Source organism: Myotis lucifugus, unplaced genomic scaffold (genome assembly GCF_000147115.1).
Source record: "Myotis lucifugus unplaced genomic scaffold, Myoluc2.0 scaffold_292, whole genome shotgun sequence".
NCBI classification, from domain to species: Eukaryota; Metazoa; Chordata; class Mammalia; order Chiroptera; family Vespertilionidae; genus Myotis; species Myotis lucifugus.
This window is the reverse complement of record NW_005871340.1, coordinates 1,346,547-1,372,759: the sequence shown is the minus strand read 5'-3', so window position 1 is coordinate 1,372,759 and position 26,213 is coordinate 1,346,547. Positions and strand designations below refer to the sequence as shown.

General features: G+C 52.6%; 1 protein-coding gene across 2 annotated transcripts in view; it reads left to right on the top strand.

Annotated features, from left to right (window-relative positions):
* TSPAN15 (tetraspanin 15) overlaps positions 1 to 26,213 on the top strand; it is a 50,208-nt gene that overhangs the window by 17,085 nt on the left and 6,910 nt on the right. Inside the window, exons 2-5 of one of the 2 annotated variants that reach the window (XM_006099964.3) lie at positions 9,091 to 9,276; positions 10,451 to 10,525; positions 21,486 to 21,581; positions 24,051 to 24,167. In XM_006099964.3, the coding sequence (XP_006100026.1) occupies positions 9,091 to 9,276; positions 10,451 to 10,525; positions 21,486 to 21,581; positions 24,051 to 24,167 (474 nt within the window). The remainder of the gene's footprint in view (positions 1 to 9,090; positions 9,277 to 10,450; positions 10,526 to 21,485; positions 21,582 to 24,050; positions 24,168 to 26,213) is intronic. The other variant, XM_014465409.2, reaches the window with a different exon arrangement.

The window sequence follows — 26,213 nt, the reverse complement described above, 5'->3', positions numbered from 1 at the left end:
GAGTCATGAGCGTTTGTAGTGGGTCAGTTTACATTCTTTAAGGCTCTGCAATGCCAGGCACTGACATGTGTGATCTGATCACCTCCTCTGCCTTCCAATCCTAGTTTAGGGGCAGAGGAAGGGTTTAGTTCAGATGTGGGATTTTGGGCAAAGGGGAAAAAAATGAATCAAGGGAATTTGGTTCATTTTCCTTAGATATAAGAGTAGACCTAACATTAAAAAGAAGCAGCATGAGACAGTAAGCCCTGTTATTGCCAACATTATATAGAGACCGGCCTTCATTCATATGCGCCCAACTCAGGCAGGTGTGCCCTGACTGTGAGGCCTCACTGCCTTCTGCACTCATGGCTGGAATTTCCCTTATCTCTTCCTCCCCTTCCCCCATGCCTGGTCCTCCACCGCCTGCTCCCTTCTGGTGGCTCCCTCCTTTGTTGTGGCTTCTCCTCTCAGCAGCCCAGATGGTGAGGGAGAAGTAAGATCATGGGGAATCCCCTCTTCATCCCCCTTCTCTGAAGTTGCTCTTGTCCTCACTTGGGGTCTCATTGGGCAACTCCTATGCTATCTCTGGGAAAGACCCCAGGCCAGGGGAAGACGGGGGGATGTGCCTGGCTCACTTCCTGGTGGGTACTAACCGGCTGCTGGGACCTGAACCGAAAGCCGTTGTCTAGGACAAAGCTCCTTGTCACCTCTGTGAGCCTGTGTCTCTTTAAAGGGTCTGAAAAAGGGGTCATCTTACCCACTCTGGCCAATGGCTTGCAGCCCTGAGCAGTGGAGCCTCAGCCAACTGGGCCAGGAAGACAAAGAGGGGTGACCAGCAGTGGTTCGGCACAGGATGTACCCCTGAGTGAACCCCAGCAGGAAGCAGCTCCACCCCAACCCCGCATAGCTCTTCATCTCTAGTCTCCTGCCCATATCCCAGAACCCCAGTCTGCATTCATCATTCCTAGCCTCTCCGCTCCAACCCTAGGCCTCGGGTGCTGCTCTCAGTGGCCTGAGCAGGAAGTCCCCACTCCCAGAGCCTGGGTCCTGGCTGCATTCCGGGGAGCACTGGCTTCGGCTCTGATTGGCCTCTGGCTAATGAGTCAGCCTGGCCTGGGGCTGAGATCTGGGAAGATAATCACCCTGGTGCCAGGAGAGCACAGCCCTGGGAGGCAGGTCTGACTCTTGGTTCAGACCCATGGAAGGTGGGGAGAGAGAAGGGTCCAGGGAGGGAGAGGAAAGGGAACCAGAGGGAGGAGTGTTGGGTCGAGGTGATCTGCTCTTGACTCCCCTTTTCCCATGGCTGCTTCCAGGGTTTCTAGATGAACCACGTGTCACTCTTATCCTTAAACCTTGGGAGGCTCCACTGTGGAATGGGGTCACCAGAGTTTCCTCTTCGGGCTCATAGGCGTGTGGAGCAAATACTTGCTCAGATTCATTTCTCCAACAGATACCAGACCGGTCCCCACGCTGAGGGCGGGTCCAGTGTATAAAGTCTGACTCCGGGCACCCTTCAGGCCCAGCTCCAATGGGCCTTCCCTGATTTCCCAGGAGAAAGGGACTGCTCTGTTTCAGAGTCCTTATGAGGCATGTGTTACACTACCTCCCATCTGCCTGCCCCAAACTCCCCAGGGAGTATCTGGGCCTGGGCAGCTCTGCCCCTCGGCTTCCGTGTTTGTGGTGGTTCTCAGTTAGAGCCCGCTTGGTCCTGGCCCGGGAGATTAGCTGGGCTCGCAAAGCTCCGGCTTACGGTAGGCCTTTCTCAGCCTGGAATGTGCTGTGTGTGGGGGGAGTCTTTTTAGTTTTTATTTTGCCATAGGAATGTGAAACATCATAGGGTGAGAACGTGACAAGAGAGGCCTCTAAGAAACTTCACCACATAGAGAACAGACAACACGTGGGAGTCTTTTAAATCAAGTTGCTGTCACCGTTGGTGACAGGAGGGTAGCCACCAGACTGGTGTGCCCGCTCTGCTTCTGAGAGAGATTTGTTTTCAGAGCCGTGTTTTCCACCCTGGGCCTCGCTGGAGGGCCTGGCCTGGAAATACTTCCCAAAGTCTCTCCCCAGCGCTGCCTGTCAGCCATGCAGAAGCCTGGAGGAAGTGGAGACAGCACTTTCATTAGAGAAAGCATAACAAAGAAGACATAAGTGAAGAAGGAATACACTATGCTCATGGGTAGGAAGCCCTGACTCAGTTCTACCCAAAGGGATCTGTGGATTTGGGCGGCTCTAGTCACACCTCAGCAGGGTTTTTTTTTTCATGGAACTTGATAAGTTGATTCTAAAATGTATAAGGAAGAGTCAAGGTCCACGAATATCCAGTCACTTCTGAAGAAGACAGGAAGGAGGGACTTGACCTGCTAGGTGCTAAGATGTGTTCTAAAGCTATAGTCACTACAATGGGGAGGTTTGTTGAGGGGTAGATTGACTGATGGAAGAGGCAGGGAGCTAGAAGCTGACCTAGGCATATATGGAACCCTAGTGTATGACAGTGGGTCATGGCAGGTCTGTGGGGGCTGGAGGACTGGTTAATAAATGGTACTCATTACATAACAAACCAGAGCAGGCTGTGTGGGAGAACGCCGTGGATCAAGGATGGCAATTAACCGAGTCCTCTGCACTTGATCTCCAGTTTTTAAAAAGAAGTCCAGGGTCAAGGCCGAGCTGACAGCAAAGCCCAGTGACGAAGACCAGGGACCGGCTTCTTTGTTGGCAGGAGGAGGCAGCTTCTGTTGCTTCCTCAAGGCCTGGCTTTATTTGGGGCTGAAAGAAGGCCTGTTCCTCAAGCACAGGCTGCCTGGAGGTCGGAAGGGGCCCGGTCAGTGGCACCCGGGCTCAGGGGCCCCAAAGCTTAGAATACTGCCCTGCAGTCCTGGAGGTGGGTCTGGCCCCTGTATCAGTTTGGGTTGGGGGCACTGCCAGGGCCTCTGGATCTGGTCTGTCCTGCTTTCCTTAGTGGGCGGGGGGTGGGACAACAGGAACTGCACCTTCTTGGAGAAAGTGGGAGGAGAGATGGTTTTCTCCTGAATGAAGCCAGTGAATACTATTGAACCTCCTCTAGCTAGTGGCAGGGTGATTAGGACACAGGATTTTTTACTAAGAGTGGTCTCTCTACTTTCAGAAAGCAACAGTGTAAGAGTGGTAAGAGACAGCGTCAATGAGAAACACTTTAGATCTGTGCTGTCCAATACGATGGCCATTAGCTGCATGTGGTCAAATTAAAATAAAATAGAATTTAAACATTTAGTTCCTTAGACACACAAGCCACATTTCAAGAGCTTGTTAGTCACCTGTGGCTAGTGGCTACCGCACTGAATGTTACCAACATCATAGAATATTCCGTTGGCACCTTTATGTTTTGCAAAGACCTTTCAGATCACTTCTCTCCCAGTTCTTTGCAAAAGGTTGGTCTGGAAGTCCTAGTGGCAGGACAGACAGATAGGTTTTTGTCATGAATCCTGATGACTCGACTCCTCCTATGATCCACAGAGCCTGGTCTATAAAATGAGACTCATCGTTTCTAGGATGTGCGGGAGTGTGAAGGTTAAGGGAGCTGATACAGGTCTAGCACTTTGGGGGATGCTGTACAGCACTTTATAGATGGCAGCAGGTCTTACTGTCCCACAGGTGAAAAATGATGTTCAAAGAGGGGGGGTGACATGGCCCAGGACACTGCACTAATAAACAGAGTCCAGGATTGCCAACTCCCATCTTTAATCTCGCCTCTCCTGCTCCTTCCAGCCCTGATCTGGACGGAGGAGAAGCTGGTACAGAGTGTGCTGAGTAGGAGGGTGGGCCTGGGACAGAAGGGCTGAAGGATGCAAAGTCTAGGGTTTGTCAGCTGGGTGCAGGGACAAATAAGCTTCATCTTATTTAAAATCTTTCTCAGGCCTTGGAGTTTAGCTTTCCCCCACATCTTCAAGCTAGAAACTCAGAAAAGTGCTTGGTTTGGGCCCAACACGGAACCCTGGAGGCTCGAGTGCCCCCTGAGATAGTTTTAGAATGAACCCCTGCTTGGGGCCTTCCAGGAATCACTGGCTCCTCCAGGAAGCCCACCCTGATTTTCTGACAATTCCTTTCTTCCTCTCATTTTGTTCAAATTCCCAGAGTCCCCTGTCTCTCCATAGTAGGAACTGCAGCTTGCTTCCCACAGACCAAGAGGTCTTCACCTTCTTTGTGCCAGGAACATTTCCCTTAGAGCAGCGGTTCTCAACCTGTGGGTCTCGACCCCTTTGGTAGTCGAATGACCCTTTCACAGGGGTCGCCTAAGACCATCCTGCATATCAGATATTTACATTACGATTCATAACAGTAGCAACATTACAGTTATGAAGTAGCAACAAAAATAATTTTATGGTTGGGTCACTTGAGGAACTGTATTTAAAGGGCCAGAAGGTTGAGAACCACTGCCTTAGAGGTTAACAGAAGTAAAGGTGTGACCTTTTCTCCAACCCCAGTTGAAAGACCTCCTGGATCCCATCCACAGGACCATCGAGGTCATTTCTAGCATCTCTCAATCTCCCCTCCTCCAGTCTTACCCCATGTCTAGTCTTGTGGCCCCTGGTGACCTCAGGGCCTGGAGCACAATAGGTGCCTGGTTTATGCCTTTTGGAGTGAAAATGGGCCTTTCATGTCCCCTCCAAGTGCAGACTTGCCCCAGCTGGAGGCGGGGGGTGGGGGGTGGGGGCAGTCTGTGGAGGGGACCAGATGCCTTCCTGGAGGAGGAAACACAGGTGCTGGAGTTCCTCACGGTGGCTCCTGCTTCCCAGGCTGTGGGGCTTAGGGGGCTCTCCCTGCAGAGAGGAAGGTGGGTCCCAGGCTGTGGGGTGAGCAGCCTGTTGATGGCACCATGTGGCTTTGGGCCTGGCCTGTAGGCTGCCTGCAGCATGTGCTTTCCTTCTTTGGCCCCACCTGGGCGTGGCTGTGTGCCCCTGCCCCAGCCTGTTTAGCTGAAGCTGTCCTGCTTGACAAATAGGCCATTTGCTTCCTGCGCTGGAGCTGGAGTGGCCGGCCGCCTGGGGAAGGGCTATAATTAGCAGAGAAGAGTGGATGTGATCGCACACTGGCATTGACAGTTAATTTTATAGTCGAATGGAAACATAAACTGATGTCATCGGAGATGTAAATATCATTTGGAAATCTTGAAGTTTCTGGGAACCGAGGAGCCCAGATCAGCCTGTGCTGTGTGGAGAGCCGCCTTGGGGTTGCCTGCCAGGCCTCTGGGAGAGCTGGGGTGGCAGCACCTCGGGGTGGACCAGGAGGAACAGGCCGTGGGTACCCAGCGGTGGGGGACTCGGGAGGCTTGGGTTGGCATTTGCCATGATAGCTCTCCCTATGGCTTCAGTTTTCTGGAAATGTTGCGAGGCTGACCGGTAAGGAAAATGTGGTGCTTTGCAACAGGAGGGCGATGGGAGGAAGTTTTGTTTCCTGCTGACATGCTGTTCTGGAGTGGGCCCTGGGGCTCGGGGGAGCTTGTCAAAACAGAAGCTGAGTTCTGCCTCTATGGAGAGGGCTGGGGTCAGTTCTGCTCAGAACGGGGGCAGCGACAGCGCTGGTGTTTTGGAGATGGTTTCCAAAGCAGGACACCTTACCTCGGAAGCACAGCCTCGGGGGGGAGTGAGGGAGGGGGGCCGGCTAGGCCTTCGCCATCCTGCCCGAGAAGAACTGTTTTCTTTGTTTACAACAGGAAACATAGGACTCTCAAAAGTATATGGGTCAATTGTGAAAATATTAAGATGTTCTCCTGTTGGTTCAGTGACAGCATGAGGATTACACTTTTCATCAAGATGGAAAATGAGCCCTAGCTGGTTTGGCTCAGTGGATAGAGCAGCCGTGGGCAAACTACGGCCCGCGGGCCGGATCCGGCCCGTTTGAAATGAATAAAACTAAAAAAAAAAAAGACTGTACTCTTTTATGTAATGATGTTTACTTTGAATTTATATTAGTTCACACAAACACTCCATCCATGCTTTTGTTCCGGCCCTCCGGTCCAGTTTAAGAACCCATTGTGGCCCTCGAGTCAAAAAGTTTGCCCACCCCTGGGATAGAGCGTCGGCCTGCGGACTGAGGGTCCCTGGTGTGATTCCAGTCAAGGGCACATGCCCGGGGTTGTGGGCTCGATCCCCAGTAAGGGGCGTGCAGGAGGCAGCCAATCAATGATCCTCTCTCATCATTGATGTTTCTCTCTCTCTCTCTCCCTCTCCCTTCCTCTCTGAAATCAATTATATGTATAAAAGATGGAAAATGAGCCCCGACTCTGTAGCCCTCAAGTTCACCTCGTCCTCACAGTCACTCTCTGCCTGGGCTCTGAGGACTGTGCTTCCCTGTGGGGTTCTTCCTTAACCACAATCCTCAGCCTTGGGGTGTAGGGGTGGCCGCCTCTGTGTCTGGCTCAGGGTCAGGGCTGAGTGAGTGATTCTTTGCAAGTGCAGTGACCGGAAGTGGGGACCTGGCTTTCTAAAGCTGCCTGCCCTTGTTCTCAAAGGCCCCACAGGGCTTAGGCTGATCTTGAACAACGATTTCACCGTGTTCTGGGTTTTGGAGCATGAAGTGACCAGATAGTCTGTTTAACCTTTCTCTTACAAAGGTAGGTTTCATTTCCTGGGATCACCATTTTCCTGGGTAGGGCCGTGTGTGCATTTGTGTCCTGCCTTATAAAGCTTAACATTTACCCAAGTGGGTGAATTTGATGACATCATTTTACAGTTTCCTGATATGGCCATATGTGAATAACTGGCTTACCACTGAGTTTGTCAATGCCTTCAGCACCTCCTGGCCCGTGTGTACTGGAAAGACATTCCTACTAGACTTGGGGAGAGTGGATCTCTGTAACCCAATTACCTTTTCTTTTTTTTTTTAATATATTTTATTGATTTTTTACAGAGAGGAAGGGAGAGGGATAGAGAGTTAGAAACATCGATGAGAGAGAAACATGGACCAGCTGCCTCCTGCACACCTCCTACTGGGGATGTGCCCGCAACCAAGGTACATGCTTGTCAATGCCTTCAGCACCTCCTGGCCCGTGTGTACTGGAAAGACATTCCTGCTAGACTTGGGGAGAAACCGGTTTGGCACCCAATTACCTTTTCAAACCAAAGGAGTGGCACTTAGCTGTGAAATACAGCAGACTGCGGACCCGAGGGTGAGGATCCTGGCTCCCTGGTCATCCTGTTACCTGGTGTTTCTAAGTAAGGTTGGTCTGTGTGACATTTGGCATCCTTGGCCTTAGCCAGGACAGTCTTTAGAAAGAAGTCAAAGGGATCTATTTGGAGGGCACGCTTAGCCAATTGAAGGCTGGGTAGGCCAGTAGCTGCAGGGACAGCCTCCTCAGTGTTCCAGATGTTGGCTTATCTGTGCTCATGGCACATCTTGCCAACGTGAATTATCCCCTCACTTCCTTTCCTCAGGCTTAGCCGGCAGCACCATGTCTTCTGGTTATGCTCCCACATTGCCTTCCGCTCAGTGGAGGAGTCCAGGGTCTCCAATGATCTGCCTCTGCCCTCGGGAGTGTGTGGCCTGGAAAGTCAGAGTCCTTGGACAGGCAAGAGATGTGGTAGGAAGCATTGACCTCACACCCAAGGGGGTCTGTTGGGAAGCCCAGCTGGCATCCATTCAGCAGACATTGGTTGTAAATGCTGATTGTACTTCCTAAATGTCAGGGCTGTACTGGCTGTTGGGGATGCCCGTAATAGTCGAAAAAACCCCTCCTGGCACGGAGCTTATATTCTTGTGGAGAAGACAATTACAAAATCAAAGGGAAAAAGTCATATTCTGGCAAGTGCAAAGGAGAAAAATCAAACAGGGAAATGGGATCAGGAGTGTCAGGAGGCGGGATTCTTTTTTAAATAAGATGGCCCCCCGAAAGGCCTCACCATGCACAGGTGACAACTGAGCAAGGGCAGGAAGGAGGTGAGGGAGTGAGCCATGTGGATTTCAGGAGGAAGCGCGTTCCAGGCAATGGAGCAGCCTGTGCAAGGCCCAGGTTCTCTGACCCTCCACCGGGCATTCCCCCTGACTCACCAAGACTTTTCCCGAGATTTCCAAATAGGGTCCGTATTAGTTTGCTAGGGCTCCTATAACAAAGTACCACAGACTAGGGGGCTTACACAACAGAAAATTTTTATTTATTTTTTAAATTTTATTTATTTATTTTTTAATTGATTAAGTTCTTACATATGTGTCCTTATCCCCACGTTACTCCCCATCCCCCCTCTCATGCCCTCACCCCCCTGTTGTCTGTGTCCATTGGTTAGGCCTATATGCTTGCATATAAGTCCTTTGGTTGATCTCTCCCCCTTACCCCCACCCTCCCCTACCTTCCCTCTGAGGTTTGATGGTCTGATGGATGCTTCTCTGTCTCTGGATCTGTTTTTGTTCATCAGTTTATGTTGTTCATTATATTCCATAAATGAGTGAGGTCATGTGGTATTTATTTTTCTCTGACTGGCTTATTTCACTTAGCATAACGCTCTCCAGTTCCATCCATGCTGTTGCAAGTGGTAAGAACTCCTTCTTTTTTACTGCAGCATAGTATTCCATTGTGTAGATGCACCACTGTTTTTTAATCCACTCATCCATTGATGGGCACTTAGGCTGTTTCCAAATCTTAGCTATGGTGAATTGTGCTGCTATGAACATAGGGGTGCATATGTCCTTCAACAACAGAAATTTACTGTCACAGTTCTGGAGGCTGGAAGTCTAAGACTAAGGTGTTGGCAGAGTCAGTTTTTCTGAGGCCTCTGTCTTGGGTGGTTGTCTTCTCCCTGTGTCTCCCATTGGTCTTCCCTTTGTGTATGTCTGTGCCCTAATGCCCTCTTATAAGGACAACAGTCATATAGGATTAAGGCCCACCCACCTGACCTTATTTTAATCTAATTATCTCTTTATAGGCTCTGTCTCCTAATACAGTCACACTGAGGTCCTGGGGGTTAGGACCTCAGCATAGGAATTTTAGGGGAATACAATTCAGCCTCTAACAGGCTCCCTCCCTGGACAGTCATTGGGGTGAGCCCCCCCCAATGGCCGGTACCACAGCCCTCACTAAGCTCTTTGGAGGAAAATCTAATGCCTTCCAGTCCTTCTCACCTCTCCCTCCCGGCTTTCTCGCTGCAGCTGATCGGAACCCTGGTTCTGTCAGTGGGGATCTATGCAGAGGTCGAGCGGCAGAAATACAAAACCCTCGAAAGTGCCTTTCTGGCCCCGGCCATTATCCTCATCCTCCTGGGAGTCATCATGTTCATCGTCTCCTTCGTCGGCGTGCTGGCCTCCCTTCGAGACAACCTGTGCCTTCTTCAAGCGGTGAGTTGGCCCCGCGCACCCCTCAGCTGGTGGGTGGCAGGTCCTTGGAGCTCCCGGGAGAGGCAGGGAGACTGGCCCAGGCCTCCAGGCAGCTCTCCTGGAGGGTTTCCCGGACCAGCCTCTCTGCCCACGGTGGCCACCTCCACTTCTGCATATAAAGGCTGATTTGAATACTAGCCGTCTCACTCACTTACACCCTCGGTTGGTCCAGACTCCAGTTGGAAGGGGTTGAAACCACATTCAAATGAGAGCAAGTGAAACAACAACCAGTTGGTAGTGAGTTCTTAGCGCACATAACCAGCAAACCCACCCTGGGTCCAGGGGTGCAGGCTGCGCCCGGGTGCTCTCCCCCGCACCTCCCAGCTGGACACCTGGCATTGCCCTTCTTTTCCCTGGGCGGTGGTCGCCAGCAGCCCCAGGCCAACAGAGTCCTTGTGGCTCTTGACCCCAGGGAGTCTTTCTTGATAACTCTGGCCCCAATCCCAGGACTCAGAAGGCCTGCCCTGGGGCCAGGGGGTGGGGCCAGCCCTCCTGCCCCCCTTACTATGGGGTGAAGGATGGGTTTTCAAAGCTGGGGGTACCAGATAGGCAGATGCATTTGCTCTGCACCCACATTGTCTTCTCACATGGGAGGCCCCTGAAAGTCCTATAAGCAGGGCCTCGGTGCTGCCTGAGGCTGGGATTTGCTGGCCTCAGTTTGGACAATGCTGGTACAGTGATGAAGCGCAGGGGGGCGGTGCATGTTCTCTGTTTCAGGCATCCCCTCACCACCCTGGGAGTCTGGGAAGCCACTTGCGAGGGGCTCTGCCCGCACAGCTGGAAATGCTGCCCTGCCCGTTAAGCCAGGCCTGTCCCCTCTGGAACAGCCTGAGCGAGGCCCAGCTCTCCTGTGGGGTTGAGGGAGGCGGAGGGGGGTGGGATGCTCTTCCATCTCGGTCCCTGGGACAAACCTCGGTAACAGTCTGGCTCGGACAGCTGAGTCGCTTTTCCTGACCACGGGCTCCAAAGACGGGCTTTCCCTCAGAACATCCACATCCTGTGTCCTCCCAGGAGGAAGGGCGAGCGGCCCGGGGGGCTCTGTCATCCGACAGCGATGACTCCTGATGTGCTTGTCCTCGGAGCTGACGGCGCTTCCTCTGCCCCTCTAGGCGAATCTCTGAATTTTGTTTTTCAGTTTATGTACATCCTTGGGATCTGCCTCATAATCGAGCTCGTCGGTGGCGTGGTGGCCTTGCTCTTCCGGAACCAGGTGGGCCTGGGGCGCATTTATCAGCCACAAGCATGCCGGGCCCTACTGTGTGTGCCCCGGGCTGTAAAACTGGGCGTGCGCAGAGAAGAGAGCAGGGCATACAATGCCTCGTTTATTTTGCTGGGGAGACGGGCACTGAAAGGGGAAACCAGAGAGCAAGAAATCAACACAGGGAGAGTGCCTGGGTGCAGAATGGGAGGACAATGACGGAATAACGAGAGGGAGCCTACCAGGTGAGGCTCAGGGGAGCAGATACCCAGGCAGAGGGAGCCACTGAGGCAGAAAGGAGCTTGTCCAGTGTGTGGACCCGTGTGGATGCACTTGGCTGATGGGCGTGAGAGATGGGGAGGGTTGGAAGGCGGAGCTGCAGTGCTGGCCAGTGAAGGTCACGTGGGTTCTCAGGGGCCAAGGTGTAGGAGGTGGGAATTTTCTCCAAAGGCAGTAGGAAGCCTCTGCAGAGTTGTGTGGGGGAGTGACGTGATCTGGCTTACATTTCACTCACTGCGGGGAGACAGGGGTTTGGCGTACATTTTGGAGGCACTGTCTATAGGACTTCGTTGTGCGGGGATATAAGAGTGAGGGTGAGAAAGGCTGAAAGGACCATGTGGCAGCAAACCTGCTGGAAGGGTGTGCAGAATCAGGAGCCCTTTGAGTGGGCTCTCAGGACTCCTGGTCTCCCACTCTTTCCATCACAGATGCCATGTAGCCTCATACGAGCTGTGTGACCTTGGGCAAGTACTTCACCTCTTGGGAGCCCCTGGGCTCCTTAGGGGTCATGGTTCCCAGCTCATGGAGTTCGGGCTGAGGATTTGATGAGAGAATGCGTGTGAAGAACTTGGCCCCTAGTGCACCCTCATTACATATGAGCTCCTTTGCCCTGAAGCCTGAAGAAGAGAAGGGACTTGCCCAAGGTCCCACAGGAAGCCAGTGGCTGCGCGGGGCTGACAGCCAGCTCGGAGATCCGGAGATCCGTCATTTCTCCCATCATCTGGTTCCTTTGTCTTCCTCCGGGCTTGGCGTTGGGGGCAGGGCTTGAGGAGTAGGGCCTGTTCTCGGAAACTCAGTTTTCTCTGTCCGCTCCCCTGCCCCCACCCTCACCACCCAGACTGTTTTGTTCCTGGCACTCCGGGGCATCACTGTTGGACGGTGCATCAGGGATGCAGCCAAATTGTCCATCTTGTCAGAAGTTGAGCCCAAGGCAGCAGTCACTGTCCCAGACACAAAGTTCCCGGACACCAGGTTGCGCGGATCCCTCAAATGACCCAGAGTCTGACTCCTGCCAAAGTCTTCACTGGCTCAGGTGGGAGCAGGAAGCAGCCTGTTCTGCCTGGGTCTCTTATGGATGGACCCTAACCACAGGCCTGTCTATACCCCTGGAACCCAGGGGTCTTCGTGCTTTATGAGCCCCAGGAGAGGGGAGGGGAGATTCCCATCATATTGATGAAGTCAGTAAGGCACAGAGAGGTTAGGAAGCCCTCCCAAGAGCACACAGCAAGACAGAGGCAGCTCAGTCCTTTTTTCAATTCTATTTTTCTATCCCCCTACCCCCCAGGTTTATTGAGATATAATTGACAAATAAAACTGTAATATATTTAAACTCTACAATGTGATGATTCGCTATACATAAACATTGTGAAATGATCACCACAATCAAGTTAAATAACACGTCCATCACCTCACACGGTTAAGTTTTGTGTGTGTGAGAATGTTTAAGATCTACTCTCTTAGCAAACTTTAAGTATATAATACAGTATTGTTAGCTCTAGTGACCATGATGTAAATTAGATCCTCAGAACTTACTCATCTTAACACGGAAGGTTTATACCCTCTGACCAACACCTCCCCATTTACACCCAGCCCCAGTCCCTGGCAACAGCTTTTTTATTCTCTGGTTCTATGGATTCAACTTTCTTCTTCTTCTTTTTAGATTCCACATATAAGTGATACCAAAGAGTCCATACAGTATTTGTCTTTCTCAGTCTGGCTTATTTCACTTAGCATAATGTCCTCCAGGTTCATCCATGTTGAAACATATGGCAGGGTTGCCTTCTTTTTCATGGCTGAATAATATTCCATTGTATATGTGTGTGTGCTGTATATGCACAATCCAATATACATGCTGTGTTTTTCTTTGCCACATTCATCTGTTGACAGACATGTAGGTTTTTTGAATAATGCTGCAGTGAACATGGGAGTTCTCTTCATGGCAGGTAGCTCTTTTAGATAGTGATTTTATTTCCTTCGGATGTCTATCCAGAAGTGGGATTGCGGGATCATATGGTAGTTTAGTTTTAATTTTGTGAGGAAACTTCATACTGTTTTCCATAATGCTTGCCCCAGTTGACATTCCCCCTAACAGTGTACAAAGGTTCCCTTTTCTCCTCAGCAACATTTGTCATTTCTTGTCTTTTTCTTAATAGACATTCATGTGAGATGATAGCTCATTGTAGTTTTGCTTTGCATTTCCCTGATGATTAGTGATGCTGAGCATCTTTTCATTTACCTGTTGGCCATTTGTCTGTCTTTTTTTGGAAAAATATCTGTTCAAATCTTCTGCCCATTATTTAATTAGATTGTTTGTTTTTTGCTATGGGGTTGCAAGGGCTCTTTATATATTTTAGATATTAACCCCTTATCAGATATATTATTTGCAAATATTTTCTCCCATTCTGTAGGTTGTTTTTTCATTTTTCTGATCATTTCCTTTGCTGTGCTTAAACCTTTTAATTTGATGTAGTCCCACTTGTTTATTTTTGCTTTGGTTGCCTATGCTTTTGGTGTCAGATAAAAAAATTATTACCAAGACCAATGTCAAGGAACTTACTCCCTATGTTTTCTTGTACAAGTGTTATGATTTTAGGTCTTACTTTTAAGTCTTTTATCCATTTTGAGTTGATTTTTGTGTATGGTGTAAGATAAGGGTCCAGTTTCTTTCTTTCTTTGCATGTGGATACAGTTTTCTCAGTCCCATTTACTTTTCCCCTTTGTGTACTCTTGGCACCTTCTTGGCACCCTTGTTGAAAATTAGTTGACTATATATTACTAGGCTCTCCATTCTGTTCCATTGATCTATGTTCTGTTTTTTAGATAATACCATACTGTTTTGATAACTATAGCTTTGTAATATAGTTTGAATTCAGGAAATGTGATGCCTTTAGCTTCACTTTTCTTGCTCAACATTACTGTAGCTATTTGGGGTCTATTGTGGTTCTATACAAATTTTAGGATTTTTTTTTCTATTTCTGTGGAAAATGCCATTAAATTTTATAGGTATTGCACTGAACCTGTAGATCGCTCTGGGTAGTATGGACATTTTAACAATGTTATTTCTTTCAATCCATGAACAAGGGATATCTTTCCAATTATTTGTGCTGTCTTCAATGTCTTCCAATGTTTTATAGTTTTCAGCGTACAAGTCTTACACATCCTTGTTTAAATTTATTCCTAAGTATTTTATTATTTTTTATGCTATTGTTAGATGTTATTGTTTTCTTAATTTCTGTTTTTTGGATAGCCCATAGTTAGTGTGTAGAAATGCAACTGATTTTTGTATGTTGTTTTTGTATCCTGCAACTTTACTGAATTTGTTTATCAGTTCTCAGTTTTTTGCTAGAGTCTTGAGGATTTTCTATATATAACCTCATGTCACCTGCAAACAGACAATTTTACTTCTTTTTCTCTAATTTGGATGCCTTTTATTTCTCTTTCTTGCCTAATTTTCTTGCTTTGGCTAGGACTCCCAGTACTATGTTAAATAGAAGGGGTGAGAGTGGGCATGGTGTCTCTTCCTGATCTTAGAGGAAACGTTTTTAGCTTTTCACTTTTGAGTATGATGTTAGCTGTGGACTTGTCATGTATGGCTTTTATTATGTTGAGATACATTCTTACTATACCTAATTTGTTGAGAGTTTTTATCAGCAAGGATATTGAATTTAGTCAAATGCTTTTCTGCATCTATTGAGATAATCCTATGATTTTTATCTTTCATTCTGTTAATGTGGTATATCGCATTGATTAGTTGGCAGATGTTGAATCATCATTGTGTCTCAGGGATAAACCCCACTTGATCATGATTTTGTAATTCTATTGATTTTGGTTCGCTAATATTTTGTTGATGATTTTTGCAACTATGTTCATCAGGGATGTTAGCTGGTATTTTTTTGTGTGTGGTTTCCTTGTTGGCTTTGGTGTCAGTGTACTGCTGGCCTCGTAAATGAGTTTGGAAGTGTTCCCTTGTCTTCAGTGCTTGGGAATAATTTGAGAAGGGTCGGTATTAATTCTTCTTTAAACACTTGGTAGAATTTACCAGTGAAGCCATCTTGTCCTGGACTTTTCTTTATTGGGAGACTTCTCATTACTGATTCAAGTTCTTTACTCATTATTGGTCTGTTCGGATATCCTATTTCTTCCGGATTCAGTCTTGGTTGGTTGTATGTTTCTAGGAATTTATCTATTTCTTCTAAGTTATCTAGTTTGTTGGTGTATAAGTGTTTACAACAGTCCCTTATGATCTTTTGTAGCATCAGTTGTAACGTCTCCTCTTTATTTTTATAACATCTCTTTCATTTCTGATTTTATTTATTAAAATATTCTCTTTTTTTCATAGTCTAGCTTTGTCAATTTTGTTTATGTTTTTCAAAAACCCAACTCTTAGCTTTATTGATCTCTTTAAATTGTCTTTTTTAGTCTCTATTTCATTTGTTTTCACTCTGATCTTTGCTATTTTCTTCATTCTAACTTCAGGCTTAGTTTGTTTTTCTAGTCCTTTGAGGTATAAAGTTAGATTGTTTATTTGAGATCTTTCTCCCCCTTAATGTAGAAAGAATCACTATAAACATTATCACTATAAACTTCCCTCTTAGAACTACTTAAGTGTTGGTATGTTGTGCTTAGATTTTAATTTGTCTTGTGATTTTTTTAAATTTCCCTTTTGATTTCTTATTTGCCTCGTTGGTTGGTTTCCCAACCTAGTCTTGCTACCTGCTCCTCCTTTTCCTCTTTTCTACTTTTCAGACGGTCTGTTCTACACTGGCAGAGCCAGGGCATGGGTTATTTTGTCAGCAGGGCTGAGGGGAGAGTTGTTTATTCCATTTGCCCACGCGGATGCTTTTCTGTGCAGCCAGCAGGGCTGCCGGCCGGCCTGCGGCTTCCCAGAGATGATGGGTTAGTGCTTTGCTGGCCACGGCCCAGGTCCAGGTCATGGTCAGCAGCAGCAGTGGTTTTAATAAACAATCTCCTTTGTGAGCAGCAGTCTGGGTTCCAGCATGCTTTCCCAAAGGCAGTCCGATTTGTCGTTTTCCAGCGCCTGGCAGTCACAGGGCTCCGACCCCACTCCTCTTTAGTGCGGGAGCCGCGCCCAGATGAAACCTCCAGAGGCCGTTTAGCCCTCACAGCTGGGGATGCTGTGGGCCTGAGGTCGGGGTGGGCGTTACCAGTATCCCCAGACCCCGAGGGAACCGTGGGGTGAAGTGTGTGCCTTCCCCTGGGATGGGGTGTCCCCTCACCGAGCCCTGCCAGTGGATGTCTCGGTATGCAGCCCAGGATGGACCCTCACCATTGGGGTCTCAGTTGTTTGGGGTTCATGGTGGGCTGTGCTGTGCTATGCCTATAATACATATTTCAAAATAATTAAAAAATGAGATGCAAAACTATAAGCGCAGTAAGATTTCCACATGAAAAAAAAAAAAAAGGCCTGGAAACCTCTGGAAGGAAATAGAAAGTCTGCAGGCCGACGCTCTATCCACTGAGCCAAACCAGTCAGGGCGATTTTTATTTTCTTATTTTTATTTTTTTCCTAGCTTTCAAAGTTCCTTTTTCCTTTGTCATGATCCAGGAGAAAATACCATATAAAGAAAAATAATGTCCCTTCCAACTCTAGTGCAGTGTGATTTCGTCAAACAAGAGATGAGCCAATGGTGAGGCTAGGGAAGGAGCAGCCTGGCTTGTTGATGGTGCGGGGAGGGGCAGTGTACGGTGGAGAAAAAGGCAGGGAGCAATCACGGTCAGCTGCTGGGAGGAGGCGAGCTCCCAATTCCATGTTCTCCTCGCCAAGAGGAGAAGACAGCTTTCTCTGAGCCACACTGTAACAAGTCCAGCCCCCACAGGTGGCCTGCTCTAAGAATCCACTTGTGGTGACAAATCATCCAGCGAATGACTTCACACTAAGTTCTCAGGAAATGCATGGACCGTGGCCACAGCCAGGCTGCAGAGATACAGACTCCCTGGAGTAAGGCAGAGACTCTCTACCAGCGCCTGGCCCTGGACCAGGGTTCTGCTGTCAGGCCCCTCCTGACAGAGAAGAGACCTCTCTGCCTGCACAATCCGGTGGCCATGCTCTGAGGAGCCGGGCACAGAGCAGGTGGCCCTGAGGCCTGGGCAGTAGGAGCAGGGGTGCAGTATCTTGACCCCCACCAGTGGAGGAAACCTGAATGACCTCCATGACTTGTCTGTCTCACCCCTCTTGACCTACCATCACCCCAGCCTGTTCCCGGGACTCTCTTGAGGATGTCAGGAATGTTGGAGGCGGGCAACCCCTACCTGTGTGTTCCCAGGCAGGCAGAGCTGAGCAGGGTCACCCAGAGGGTGCTGGGCTCTACCTGCTGTATCTGTGTCCCCATCCCAGGCCTCCTTCCCTCTGCCACCCGGGCCTTGACACCCAACTCCAGGCCAGGGATGGTGGGCAGCACGCAGCCTGTTTATTTTATCATGGCACTGGCACTAGCTAGCTCTGGGCCTGACCTTGGGGTCAGGGAGAAAGGAGGTGGCACCACACACGCATGCACACACACACACACACACACACGCATGCACGCATCATGGCCGGCTTGGCTGAGCACCTGAACATGTATATCCTTCTACCCAGAGCAAAGGAGAGAAAGTTCTGCACTGATCTGGCCAGACTCCACTGCTGGTGCACCCCACCGTGGATAGCCATCGGGGAGTGAGAGCTGGAGCCCCGAATACCTGGGAAACGGAAGCAGAGCCTCCCCCGCACAGGGACTAAACTCGGCCAGGCCTGCGGGTGGGAATGGCAGGCATTCCCACAGCCTTGCAGCTCTCCTCTCCTTTTGTTCTTGCTTCTTGGGTTCTCTTTGGCCCTCAGTTGTCAGCTTGGGCCAGTCCAGGGCTGGAGCAGAGCCTGGGGTCCAGAGGGGACGAGTCCCCACCTTCGAGGGGACTGAGGGAAGCCCATAGAGGCTGGCTCAGGCCTATGAAGTGCTGGTTTCATGTTCTGAGAACCAGGTTGGCATTGGTTCCAACGGGGCTGCCAGCAGCCGGCCTCCCCGGCCTTGAGTTTTAGAAGCTGATATGGAGCCCGGCAGCCTCCAGGAAGCCAGGAGACCAGGACAGCGCCTTCCTGCTGGGCGGCTCCAGCCCCTTCCCTCCCTCCCTCCTCTCCCTGCTCCTCCAGCCTCCCAGCCGGGGGAGCTGCTGCCACTGCCCCCCACCCCTTCCAATTCCTCATTGATTTAGAAACACCCTAAGCGTCTCTGCTGAGAGGGGTGATGTGGAGGCTTCGGATGCCTTTAAAACGAGATTTGAAAGAAAGAACTAGATAGCTTGAACCTGGTGGCTTACACAACGGGCCATGTGTGCCGGGCCCTTTGATGTTTGCTTACTGTTTGCTTAATTTAGCCTGGGCCACGCGGCCTTGAGGCCATGCCAGCGGTTTGTGAAAGGTGGTTTTCTAGTCCTTGTTGGAGCTGCCCCTGCTGGTGTGTGTGTGTGTGTGTGTGTGTGTGTGTGTGTGTGTGAGAGAGAGAGAGAGAGAGAGAGAGACACTGCGTGTGTTTGCCTCTGGAAGCAGCAGAGGAAGCCAGCATTGCCTCTTCCCTGCCGGGCTCCACAGGGCGTATCCTCTGGGTGGCACCCCCAATCTCTCCGAACACAGCAGAGCTCCCTACAGTCATAATGAACAGGGCAACTCACCTGCCTCGCTGGAACTTCCCACCCACCCCCCAAACCCATCACAGCATAGGGACCACCTGACTGTCCTACACATCTCCTTGTACACACACACACACAGACATGTACATAGACACAGACACACAAGTGCACATACAGACACACACACATAGACACACACACAGAGACACACACAGAGACACACACAGACACAGACACGGACATACACACATGCACACACAGGCACACACAGTGCCAAAGGCAGTGCACACACATGCAGAGAGGTCCCTGCTGGGAACTGGGGCAGCTGCTGCCCACGGAGCCTGGGACCATCTGTTTCCCCTGCCCGTGTCCGGAGGCCTCCAGGGGGGCCTGTCTTCCACACAGGGCCCCGCTCGGTTCCCCAGACGGAAAGACTAATTCCCACACAGGCCTCTTTTGGAGTCGGCAGCTTGGGAAGGTGCTCAGACTGAGATGGTTTGGGGAGCGAGGTCAGGGCTGCTCACCAAACAGCGAGGGAGAGCTTTCCCCTTCGGGCCTCTGGCATCCCCTCTGCAGACCTGCCCGGTCCTCCTGCCCTCCTCCCCTCCCCTCCATCTCTAGCACGTTGACCCGGAGGAGGGCTGGGAGGTGGCCAGTGGGCTGGGACAGGTGCAGAAGGACGTGGTGGACCGGGGCTGTGTCTGCAGTGCCTCGAGAGTGGCAGGAGGCCGGTTGACACGCCCTCATGCAGGTAGCCTTAGACATGTCCCTGACACTGACACTGCCCCTTGTGGCCCAGCTCAGCCAAGGGCCCCTGCGGCATGCCACTCAATCCATGAGCTCCTTCCCTGTCCTACCAGGGGTGGCAGACTGGCTCCGCCCTGATGTCCTGTTTCGTAGACACTCCAACCATGGCCCAGGATCACCCAGGGGAGCAGGCACCTAAGGCTGGAAAAGCCAGGTGGTCCCTGCTCTGCCCAGGCTGTGTGGCCACCCAGCCCTGGCCCCAGGATCCAGCGCCAGACACGTGCAGGCCGTGGGCTGCTGAGTGCAGAGGTTTCAGTGGGAGAGGCCTGGCCCGGGCCGCGGAGGCTGCGTCCAGTCTTCCCCAGCTCCCAGGTCTGCTCCGGGGCGGCCGCTCATCAGCAGCAGAGGGCTCTCCTGCTGCCACAGAGCTCCCCTGCGCCGGTCTCCTTCGTCTCCTTGGCTTTGGGCTGTGTGTCGGGAGGGACCTGGCAGATGTACCCTTTGTGTCTCTTTCTGACACTGCAGATGGGCTGGGGAGATGGTCCCAAACTGAACCGTGGCTTCTTAACTGGGCTTCTTAAAGTGCATCAGGCGGAGAGTTTGACACCTTGAGTCAGCGTCAACCTGCCAGCGACACAGGGTGACCCTGGACAAGCCACATGGCTTCTCCAGGCTGCAGGGTGCTTGTGAGGGGTCCTCGGCCAGGACTGGCTCTTGCCCCAAGGCTGCCGCCATTGAAGTATGTTTTTTGGACAAGACGTGGGGCCTTGGTTCCCCCTGGGCTTAGCCGTTTTCCACGGATGATGTGATGGGAATGAAGTGGTGCCATGGGTATGTGTCTCTGGAAGAAGAAAGATCTATACCAGTGGTCGACAAACTGCAGCTCGCGAGCCACATGCGGCTCTTTGTCCCCTTGAGAGTGGCTCTTCCTCAAAATACCACGTGTGGGCGCGCATGTACAGTGCGATTGAAACTTTGTGGCCCATGCGCAGAAGTTGGTATTTTGTGGAAGAGCCACACTCAAGGGGCCAAAGAGCCGCATGTGGCTCGCGAGGCGCAATTTGCCGACCACTGACTAATAAGACCAGGACCTGCTATGTCCCCACATCTTCATAAGGACTTTTGTAGTTTTAGTTTATTTAGATCTCAAAGCCCTATGAGGCAGAGGATGCCTCTCCATTTTGCAGGGGAAGAAATGGAGGCTCAAATGTTAAATGAAGTGCCTGAGGCCTGGGTGGCTGCAGGACTGTTCTTGATCCTAAGGCCTGACAGCCCCTCTCAGCCTCGTCTTTGATCTGGAAGATGTCATACACAGGCCTGGGAAACGGAGGCCCCGAGAGGGGAAGAGCTATGACGGGTCCCCCAGTGGCAGGCCTGGGCCTGGACCCCAGGGCCCCGCTGCCCCAGTGTCCCCGCAGGCACCTCCCCCGGCCGTCGTCTGGCTCCAGGGCCGAGAATGCCCGCTTTGTGCCGCACAATCTCTGATGATACGAGGGCCTCCCTGCTCTGAAGGCCCCGATTGTCCCTGTGAGCATGGAGCTGGGCTGCCCACATCCCCGTCCCCACCCCTGCCCGCTATGGGGCCTTTTGTGCTCCGGGATCTCAGCACAACAGCCAGGCTGTTGATCCAGAAGGCCCGGGGTGACTGGGGGAGGGCGGCGTGCCAGCGCTCTTGCTCTTCCCGGCGGGGCTTGCCCCAGTTCCAGCCAGGAGGTGGGCCCTTTCCTCCGGCCAGAGCCCTGCCGCGATGAGGAGGGGCCACGCGGAACTCGGGAGACCTCATGCCCTGTCCTGGCTGGGCCCCTAACCAGCCTGCTCTGCAAACTGGGGAGAGTCAGGGCCCCTCTCTGGCCTCAGCTTCCTTATCTGTAACACAAGAGGTTGGATAGTAGAGAAGAGTGGAGAGGTCTGCGGGGCAAAGGGAAGATTCAGCTCAGGCCTGTCTCTGGACAGTAGAAGGAACACCAGGCTGGGAACCGGGACAGCTGAGCGCCGGCCCCATGGCTGCTTTGGGTTGTGCACCCCCAGTTGGGCCCCCTCTCAGGGCCTGGGCTGTTTGATCTGCAAGGGAAAAGGGGGTGAGTCCCTCCTGCTCAGACATGGCAGAGGGACTCAGGCGTCAGATGGGCATTAGAGGCGCAGAGAGGGCGTGTGGGCAGGGAGGTCGAGAGTGTTCAGGGTGGGAGTGAGGGGGTGCTCCGTGCGGGCAGGGGGGGGGTGCTTCCCAGGCACTTGGGCACCCTGTTCCAGTGGGAACTTCCGGGGAGTCTGGGGTTGGTCTCTGGGGTATGTGTGGTCCTCTTTTGTCATTTTTCTCTTTAAATAGACCATCGACTTTCTGAACGACAACATTCGAAGAGGAATCAAGAACTACTATGATGACCTGGACTTCAAAAACATCATGGACTTTGTTCAGAAGAAGGTGAGCCAGGCTCTTTGAGTCAGAGATGTGCCTCCCATGCGCTTTGCCCCCCGCTTGGGACCCTGCTCAAGAGGGTGAGGGTGAGGGGTGATGTGGCTTATCCATTCCCAAGCAGGTGGCTGACCAGCCAGGACGGGGCTGACCTTCTCAACCAGTCCTCTGCCCACGTGCCTTGCCCTACCTGTTCCATGGGCCCTCCCTAAAAAAGGGAATAAGGTCAGGAGTAGCTACAAACCACCCTGCAGGGTCCCAGGGTGCCCCTCTCCAATGGGCAAGGACCCTCCTTCCTTGAGAGGGGAGTGAGCTGAGCTCTCAGCCACCCAGTTCAGAAGTCCCTTCTGCCGGCTCCTTCGGTGGCGGGAGCTCACGCCCTGCCAAGTCCAGGTCAGCCCCGGTGGGAACAGAGCCCTTCCCTGATTCCAGCCCCGGCATCGGGAACAGAACAGGGCTTCTCCTGTTCCTCCATGACCCTTCTTGGACGGCGATGATGTCATTTTGAGATGCTGTCCCTCTCCCCCAAGGGCGGCCCAAGCCTGTGAGCGCAATAGCAGCTGCAGGGCCAGCCCCTGTCCTGCTTGGCTTAGACACACCCATCTCACTTAGTCCTGACCCTCAGGCTCCTCATCTGCCTCGGGGGATCCTGATGGTCCCCTCCTCTTGGCGGGGTTGCCTGGACTTGATTCAGAAGTGCTTAGAGCAGTGCCAGGCATGGGGCAAGACCTCAGTCAGCAGGTGTCAGCGTCCTCATGTTCTCCCAGGTGAGGGCAGGCAGGGCTGGAGGACTGTGAGCCTGCTCAGCCCTGACAGCACTTCCTGGACATGGCCTTGGGGGCTTCCGCTGGCCTGACCTCATGATAGCCCTCAGTGGGGACGGACCAGCATCTCACTGCACCCAGGGTCCCCGCAGTGGCCACTCCCTTGGCTCAGGGCTTTCCTGTGGTCACAACAGGTGCAGCCTCTGGGAGGCCCTTCTCGGCCAGGGATGTGCCTGCCAGCTCTGGCTGGTGGGTGGAGCGTGATGCTTTTATTGGACCCAGCCTTGAGCTGGTTGGGGATTTTATTTCTCCCAGGGTGGGTGGGGGTGTGACTCATGCTCATTGGGCACCACTTGGTGTCAGGCCCTATGCTGGGTGCATTGTGCACGGCCTCTCTTTATAATCCTCAGCTCAGCTGTGCACAGCTGGGATTTCTCATCCTGCTTTGCAGATGAGGATCTGAGGCTCAGAGAGGCTGATTAGCTTGCCTGAAGTCACACAGCTGGGAGTGGTGGTGTGAAGATGTGAACTCGGGTCTGTCTGATTGCAAAGCAAATGCCCTTTGTGCTGTACCCCAGAGAGGCACCTCCAGGTCCTAAAACCTAATAGCCTAACCGGCCCTGTGCAGACCGTGAAAGGTTGTGGGCTGACCAGGCCCTCTCACCATATCACTCCCCTGGTTAAGCCCTCCAGTGACTTCCCGTCACTCAGAAAGAATACGATCCCAGCTCCTACTGTTCTGCCTCACAAGGCTTTGTAAGTCTGGCCTGTGCTGCCCCCTCACCCTCACCCCTCCCACTCTCCTCGCTGTGCCCTGCACGCTGGCCTCCGCCTGCTGCTGAAATACAGCCGGCTCATTGCTGTGCAGGGTCTTTGCACGTGTTGACTTCTTCCTGTTGTTCATGGTTCAGATTAAATGTCATCTCAGAGGCCTTCCCTGACCTCCTAACCTGACGCTGCCCCTCCCCCTCCTTCCCTGTGTGTCCACATTCCTGGTGCACAGCGCTGTGGCGCTGACCTTTCCATGCCGTGCTTGCACTCGGACTCCCTCCACTGGAATGCGTCCCACGTGGTGGGCAGGGCCGCGTGCTTTGCTCACCCTGTCCCTGCGGTGCCCAGAACGGTGCCTGGACACACTGCACCCGGAAGAGTAACTACTCCCCCAGGCATTGGCACCGCTCCAGGGGGAGATGCAGGGAGGAGCTCATCTCGGGGGAGAATGGCACCAGCCTTCTCATGGCTCAGTGCTGAGCCCAGGGCAGGACGGAGGCGGGTGCCTCTCTGCTAAGGGCAGAGGCAGGCAGCGCTGGGGCCACGGGTTGTGGTGGCTTCCACAGAATCCTAGTCTCTGGGACCCTGAAGGCCAACTTCCCTGGTCTGACACCGGCACTGGGACATGAAGATGGAGTCCACTTGTCGAGGAAGGACTTGGCCTTCCCGTGCTTAGCCACCACCCTGGAATCCCACCAAGAAGCGTCTCAGCCTCGGCTCGCATGCCTCTCCAGTGACGGGGTGCTCACCACCTCCGGGGCGGCCATGCTGCCTGGCGGGGCTTCGCCCTGACAGCACCCGGCTCAGGTGCTCCCTGTCGCTCCTGGGACCAGGGCGAGCCACCTCATAAATTGCACCGTCCCCTGCCAGGACCCCCTCCTGCTGTCTGCCCACGGCCTCAGTGGTCACAGCAGCTCCCTTCCCTGCTTGCTTCCTCCCTCAGTTCAAGTGCTGTGGCGGCGAAGACTACCGAGATTGGAGCAAAAACCAGTACCACGACTGCAACGCCCCCGGACCCCTGGCCTGCGGGGTGCCCTATACCTGCTGCTTCAGAAACACGGTACTCCCTGCTCCCCGGCCACCCCGCTGGTCGGGCACCTTCATCGTCTTTAGGACAGGGGTGGGTGGGTGGGATAGGCCGCAGGTGGCGGTCATTGTTCGGGCTTCCAGGGCCTCAAGGGCTCCTGCAGGGGTGAAGCTGGCGGGGGGGGGGGGGGCTTCCCTCTCTAGGAGTGGTGAGTCCGCATCATTGCGCCTCACCTGTGCAGGCCTGTTCTAGGTGCTTTAGTTGTATTGACCCACTTAGTCCTGTCAGCTACCCTGTGAGGTCAGCGCTATTGTTTTACCCACTGAACAGGAGAGGAAACTGAGGCAGCAGGAGGTTGGTGGGGCTGGGATGGCAGGTAGGCAGCCATCGCCGGAGCTGTGCTCTGGACTCCTGGACAAGCCAGGCGGGAGCAGGAGAGGACTCGGCCAGGGCAGCTTAGCGGGGGCGGCCGGTTCTGCCTCCGCAGCTGGAGGGCCAGAGCAGGGCCGGCCTTGGGCGTCTCCAGGGCTTGAGGGCCTGGTGATCATCAGTAACAAGGCGCCTGGAAGGGGGGCTGGTGATGTAAATGCCAGCAGGGGCCTGCCAACCCCCTCACCCACTTAGCGACGTGGGAGGCGGCCCTGTGTAGTCACCGCTTACGAAGGACAGAGGCTTCGTCAATCTTCTGTGTTTGACTAATGTGTCCAAAAACTGCCTGGTTTCTGGGCTGGAACGAGGCAGAGAGCTTCGCGATTACTCATGCTCCGATAGTCATGGAAAATTTCTCTTCGGACGTCGCCATCATTCCGTGCCCACTGGCGGGTTCAGTAAACTGAGCGGCTGGTGGCGTGGGTGTGGCCTCGCCCAGGAGTCGGGGAGCCAGTGACAAGTGCATGAGCCCTGAGAAAGGCTGGGCCGGGAGGGAGGTGTGTTGGAAATGTTAGCTGCCATTTTAGGGGAGCTCTCTGGGCAGGGGGGTAATGGGAAGGAGCCCAGTGTTTTTCGGGGGCCTGTGGGAAATGATCCTGAACTTCGTCACCCAGGGCAGTGGCACCTGAATGTCCAAGTTGGAATGAGGAAGCCCAATTTTAGTTCATTCATTCAACAAGTATTTAGTGAGGACCAACTATTTGCCAGACGTGGTTCTGGGTTCTGGGGGTTAGTGCTCCGTGTGTTCTTAGGCAAACACACGGAGAACTCTCTGCCTGCATGTGGACAAAACAAATAATAAAGGAGGATGTTAGAAGGTGATAAATGCTAAGGATAAAAAGTAACGCGGGGGCGTGGAGGGCTGCCATTTTAGATACTGAGAAGGTGGGTTCTCCGTAAAACCCTGAAGGAAGTGAGGGCGTAAGCCATGCATCTCTGGGGGACGGGCATTCCTGGCAGAGAGACCAGCAAGTGCAAAGGCCCTGGGGTGGGAATGACCCGAGTGCGTTTGAGAAACAGCCCAGAGATAGTTTGGCTGCAGCAGAGTGAGGACTGGGGGCGGTGAGGATAGTAGCAGATGAAGCCAGAGAAGTTATGGGTGCCCTGAAGGCTACCGTCAGAACTTTGATGTTCCCCGGAGTGACAGGCTTCAGTGGCTGAGTGGCAGCTCTGACTTGGGCTTTCCCAGGATCACCCTGGCTGCTGTGGGGACAGAGGTGGATGCAGAGAGCTGGGTGAGGGGCTAGTGCAGCCGTCTAGGCGTCACAGGTCAGGCTGTCTGGGCGGCAGGCTCTGAGGTTTGGGATAGTGAGCAGGAGGCTCAGTAGAAGTGCTCTCAGGGTCAACACCTGTAAGGGAGCTGACAGAGCAGAGCTGGGCGGAGGGGGAAGCTGAGCGACAATGCAGACCCAGTAGGAACCTCAGCTGAATCCATGGGGATCCCCCGAGTTGTCTGCACTGGGACACGGAGGCCGAGGCTTCATACCCACCGTGACCAGGCATTGCAGTGGTCCCGTGTCCCACCCGGGAGGGACTGCTGGCTCTGCTCAGCAGAGAAACAGAACTAATAGGACGTGTGCCTGTGTGTGTGTGTGTGTGTGTGTGTGTGTAGTTGGCTCACGGAATCATGGAGGCAAGGGAGTCCTGAGA